Here is a 5,962-nt window from a genome sequence, read left to right as displayed (position 1 = left end):
TTACTTAGGCAGAAGTAAGGGGCATAATACCCTTGGACATTCTTATATGCAAAAAGGGCTGACATCCTTGGGCCGGCTAATAGATAATTAGTAGTACCTACTCTCACCTAATAATAGAAACTTTAGATTGTTAATTTTTTTAAAACTTTTAGGTTAATCTGTCCCTATATAGATATGATCTATAAGCATTATTTATTTAGTAGAAAACAAGTTTTGGATCATGTGATTATATTATGTGTAAGTTTTTAAGACCTTTAAAAATCAACGGCTCACTATGTATTAAAATTTTATGTCTTAAAAAATCTTACTTTTATATAAAAAAAACATGAAAGGTTTAATTGAGAAGATATCATCATACAACTATGATTTCTAGTATGTGGAGTAGGTACTCCGGGAGCACCTTAGCATCTCTCTGGATAGTATGTACATGATTAAGTATTTTTTAATGATCAAATGTGTTTTTTTTTATAAGAGATAAAAAATATGCACAAATCTTCTTTTTTATTTCATAAAAAAGCAGGGTCAACAAGACTCTTTCTCTTACACGACGCGTATGAGATCGTGAAAAAGACGGTCCAAGTGTTGACCTAGTAAAAGGTGGCCAGTGCACCTAATAAACCACTCGTCCATCAAAAAATGCAAATATGCAGATTCGAACCGGGGACCTAACAATTAAAGCTAATCGATGGCATCCCCAAGATGGACCGCGTTGAGCGTGCTGTTCTGACTCCCGAAAATGATACGTTGTCAGTATCGGTGTGTATGGGCGTATCATATCGTCAGAAAATGGATAGATTTACCCATGAATCGGATATTTTTAATAAATATAAAAAATCTAAATTTTTAGTTTTTTAAAAATTTTCTAATGGTTTTAACACGTGTTATGTTTTGATTGGCACCTAATATTTTTTTATGATTTTTTGTCCGATACAGAAGGATTCACTTAAGTATTGGTATCGGCTTATACACCTGAATAGTTAGGCCAAAAAAATCCGGGGCCGATACCTGAGATTGGAAAATGGGGGCAGGTCATATGGCGGTGTACAGTGCATTCGTACAATTGACTGAGCGCTACGCGGCGCTCGATAGAACACGCAACACCCTCTCTTCGAAAATCACTGAAATTGGATGCTTTTTTAGAGCCTGTTTGGAATCTGGTAATTGGGATGGGCGTTTATGCATTTGGTGTTCCTTAAGTAAAATCTTGATTGAACTACCTTGGTGGTCCCGTTTGGAATCTGGTAATTGAGATGGGTGTTTATGCATTTGGGATGGGAAGTGAGTCTCTTTCTCTGTTGCATTTACACTAAAGAATGGATTTTGTTTTGAGAAGACACTTCTTAAATCGCATGAACGCACATGATTTCATCCCAGCTTCCAGATTCCAAACAGGGCCTTATTCCTCCCAACTTTTCCAACGCCCAACTGGAATTCGGGAAATAAAAAGGGAAGAATAAGAGATACAGAGAAGTGTAAATTCGACATTTCTAGAACCAACGTCTACATCGCTATGACCAACGCGCTGCACCGGTCGCCAATCCTGTCTTGTTCCTCATCTTGACTTATTCTTCTCTTGTGTTCGTCTTAAAAGAGAGAGAGAGAGAGCCGAAAGGAGATCAACATTAATACTCATGAAGATCAACAAAATGTTGAACCCATGAACCGAACAAAATAGAAAACAAGAGAGAGAGAGAGTGCTGCTTTGCGTTTGGAGAAATATTTCCGAGGTAGTTTGCTTGGTGTAACGGTGAAGGTATTTCCCTTTCTCTTTTCTACCATATTTTTATTCTTTTTTTTTAATATTCTTTCTGGGTGCTTTTGATCTTCGACCTCTCATCCTCGATGAGGAATCGAGTTCTCTGCGGGGCCTGAGGTACGTTTTGGGGTTCTATTTCTTTAATTTTTTCTTCGGTTTCTGTGTGGTTTGCGTTGTTGTTAGATCGATGAGAAGGTTTTTGGTGTTGGTGTTTTCGATTGAAAGGTTTGGGGTTTTCGATTTTGCTTCTTTGTGTATGTTTTGATAGATCGGGTGACCCTCGATGGGGTCTCGTAAGTGGGTGAAATGGTTTGGGTTTCTTCTGCCTGGACGCTATGGTGCGATGATTCTTCTGTTCTGCTTTCTTAATTCTTCTCCCTTCTTGTGTTGTCCCCAAATCTCTGGATGCTTTGCTGCTTCTTTGTTCACGATGGTCGTTTTATTTCCTGCTCCGTGTTTGCTTGTGTGTTTTCTTGGATTTGGGAAATGGGGGAAAGGGTTGGGGCTTCTTCATACCAGACGCTTTGGTACCATGATTCTTCTGACCCGTTTTGTAAATTCTTCTCATCTCTTGTAGAGTCCTCAAATCTCGGGTTGTTATGTTATTTCTTTGATTCTGATGCTTAGTTTTTCGGTTGTTTTTTCATCGCTATCATTTTTCTTGTATATTTTCTTGAATTTCAATTATATAATTGTTGCTTTTTTGTCTCTCCTTTTCTTCTGGGGTCTATTTGTTCTTAGTTCATTCGTTTTCGAATTTGCATCATCTGATGATATAAGACAAAAGGATAGAATTAGGCAACCTCTGAGAGATTGTAGAGATCATCCTTTGTGGTACATCTGGATTAATTCAAAGGACCATTTGGTAGGCTTGGATCCGCTCGGACATATATGCTATTTCTTTCCTTTTCCGTTCATCATGTTCTCATATGATGCACCGGCTTTTCAGAAGGGACGCTGACTTAGCAAGGTTGCATGAAAAGATTGTGATAATCGATCACCATGGTTTCTTTAGCATCCTCCATATACGAGATTGTGGACTTTATGTTTATAGCTGTTGCAATTGTTTAATCATGGGAATTATTTGGAAATTTTGTTGGTGATCAAGGCCGGAATTTCTGGTTAATGGCTATCCTTAGCTTATTGATTTCCTTTTTCATTCCAAGTGTTGATGTGGAAGTGATTATGGATCCAAATCAACAATTTGTAATTTTAAATGATGTCAGTCATGTAGAATGTTCACATGGTATTAGCAGTATTTTTCGCTTAATTCTGTATGATATTCCTGTTGAACAAAATTCCATCGTTTTCATGGCAGTATAAAAAATGAGTCGTCCACATGATGGTCAGAGACCCTTCTTCCATTTTGGGAATCCCCTGCGCAAGATCCTTCATGGTGGGTCTTATATCCCCTCAAAGTTCCAAGATTTGCTGAAAAAATTTGAGGATTCCTTGGCCAGAAGACTGCAGAAGCTCAAACCAAAGAACATAAATGATGTTCTCAGCATTTCATGGATGACTCAGGCAATAGAGTCTCTATCCCAGACACATATGGATGTCAAATCCCTCGTAACAGATCTTCAGTTCCCTGCCTCAGATTGGGATGGGAGCTGGATGGATTCTTATTTGAATGACAGTGTAAAACTGCTAGACATCTGCATCTCGTTGATCTCGGAGGTCTCCAGACTTGATCAAGGGCAACTCCTACTTCAATACGCAATTCATCTTTTGGATTTTTCTGGTGGCAACCCATCGTTGGATAAGTGCACTCGAGCTCGTAATTCCATTCTAGATTGGATGCAACAAGTTGGGTCAAAAGGATTAAGTTCATGTTCTCCAAGGAGTACTGAACTGAAAAATTGTCTTTATATATTGCATGGTCTTGCCGAAACCCTTTACGCATCAAAGATCAAAACATCTGTTAGGGGGAAGATTTTGTTGCAGGCGATGTATGGTGTCAAGGTTCAGACAATATTTGTTTGCAGCGTTTTCATGGCAGCCTTTTCAAGGTCAGAAAAGTCGTTAGTGGAGTTGCAGGTTCCAGAGAAATTTTTGTGGTCGTCAACCTTTATGGATGTACAGATGGATGTAAATGGGGAAATCAAGAGGTTGTTCAGAGATGGATCATCGACTGTACTGAAAGATTTGGAGGCAGTCGATGGTTATGCTGTAAAACTTTTGGCCACGACCAATAAATTGCCAGATACATTTAGCAGTGAAGAAGCAGAAATGCTGAAGATGCGTGTGAAAGATTTGGAGGAGGAGGTAGAGAAGCTAGCTCAAGGTCTAGATCTTCTCTTAAAGCAGGTCAATGGGTTCTTTCAGATTGTGTTATGTGGTCGTGATGCTTTGCTTTCTAACTTAAGGGTTTCAAGCGGATCAATTGGGCATGATGGAGAACGAATTGATGCTTTGTAAAACACTTTTACATCCTTTGGTCTTCTATCTGCCCAGAGAATTTCAGGATAGACTTTGGGGAACAGATTTTAAAAGGTTTTTAGTGCTAGCATGTTAGTGTGTGTGTATGCATGCATGTGTCTGTGAGTGTGAATGTATGTGCATGCATGTGTATGAGTGTGTGCATGTCTGTGCATGTGTACATTCATGTGCGTGTGTGTGTTCGTGTACTAATGCAATGACATACTATATATATATATATATATATGTAAGAATGGACATTGCTACTTGTTGTAAAACCTGCAAAATTTCAATAATTATCAAAATAAATAAATATTAGCATTCTTGGAAATAAATACGATAAAGTGATATAAAGTCAATTTAAATGAATCTTGTATCCAAACTGGATCAAATAGATCCATGATTTTGGATTCGGACATGATGTATGGATTCAGATTTTGGATGAATCTAAAACCCGATTAAAATTCAAATTTTTGTTTTCAATTACAACTAAATTCGCAAAGCACTTTTCTAAAGTTTCATCTCGCGAATATCGCCCTCGTTATGACCATATCTGATTGATATACGCTTTCTAGTAATTCACATGAAATAACGAGTTTTTTTCATCGTTTGGGTTCCAAATTCGGGGATTTACTAGTCATATGTATTATGACTTTGATTTATAATTCTCGGGACTTGATTCTTCATAAACAGTGCTCACGCCACTTTATACGTCTTATGCGATTTTGAACATCACTCATCATTGAAGTACTTTTAGTTGCAAAGAAGTGCAACCAAGTAAGAGTTGGCACATTGGTATGGTTGGTTGCCTCAGCAGGAAGAGAACGTGAGTCGAATTCCTGTGTACGCCAGAAATTTTGTTAAAAGCCGTTATTTTGTAAATTGCGTCAAAAGAGGATAAAATAATTACGATTGCAAGAGTTTGCAACGAAACAAACAGTGGTGCACTGGTGGGGCTCGTTACCCTTTAGGGAGGAGAACCCATGTTCAAATCCACATGTGTGTTGTTAACTTTTTATTAAAGACAGTTTTTGTAAAAAAATTCAAATGGTGTAATAACTCCTCCATTCAGAAGACCTTAATTGGGGAGGTCTTAAAACAAAGAAAATAATGAGCCACCCAAATTTTGAAATTTGGGTGGGGAGTTTCAAGACCTCAATTAAGGAGGTCGGTTACTATGAAAAAAATAAATAAATACCACCAGACGTTTATAAGTGGTTACATAAAATTTCGTTGCAAAGATATTTAACGAAATTGTGTATGGCACATTGGTGGGGCTTGTTACCCCTTATAGAAGAGGTCCCCAGTTTGAATCTCTCGGTGCGTCAAGGACACTATTTGCGAAATTATTTTATAACCAACGATTTTTTTTTAGTAACACCTCATTAAGGTGACTTTAATAGGAAAACATGTTTTCAAGGTAAGAGGGGTTGGACGAATTCCCAAATGGGAAACTCAATAATGGCTAATGGAAGGTGGAGGGGCTCATTGAATTTCGAATATGGAGGAGGGAGTTTCAAGAAAAGGGAAGAAGTGGGTAGCCATTTTGGGAAGGCTGCATTGAAGGAAAATTTAGTAATACATTTTTGAGAGAGACCTTACAAAAATGAGGTGCCTTGGAACCCACCTCTCCTCTCTCTCCAGCTTCATTCTCTCTCTCATGCCTACCCTCTCAAGCCAGACATGAGACCCAGCTTGGACGAGCCCTCCACCATTGATTTCGGCGAGGTGTTAATACGAAAAGACTGGACAACCACCAGGGAATGAACCATTCATCTTCGGATTCGC

The 5,962-nt window shown here is 38.4% G+C and overlaps 1 protein-coding gene across 1 annotated transcript; it reads left to right on the top strand.

Moving 5' to 3' along the window:
• Window positions 1-1,575: 1,575 nt before the first annotated feature.
• On the top strand, window positions 1,576-4,509 carry LOC149818020 (protein BPS1, chloroplastic-like). Its single transcript, XM_089985070.1, has 2 exons — window positions 1,576-1,753; window positions 3,075-4,509. The coding sequence occupies exon 2, from the start codon at window positions 3,083-3,085 to the stop codon at window positions 4,172-4,174; it is 1,092 nt and encodes a 363-aa protein (XP_089841196.1). The 5' UTR covers window positions 1,576-1,753; window positions 3,075-3,082; the 3' UTR covers window positions 4,175-4,509.
• The last annotated feature ends 1,453 nt before the right edge of the window (window positions 4,510-5,962 follow it).

The sequence above is a fragment of the Nuphar pumila genome, chromosome 13, assembly GCF_984573655.1.
Source record: "Nuphar pumila chromosome 13, dmNupPumi1.hap1.1, whole genome shotgun sequence".
In the NCBI taxonomy this organism is placed as follows: Eukaryota; Viridiplantae; Streptophyta; class Magnoliopsida; order Nymphaeales; family Nymphaeaceae; genus Nuphar; species Nuphar pumila.
Note: the sequence above shows the minus strand (reverse complement) of the source record. Positions and strands in the feature narration are given on the sequence as shown.

Coding starts and splice junctions, on each gene's coding strand:
- LOC149818020 (XM_089985070.1), top strand. CDS start 3,083: ATGAGTCGTCCACATGATGGTCAGAGACCCTTCTTCCATTTTGGGAAT.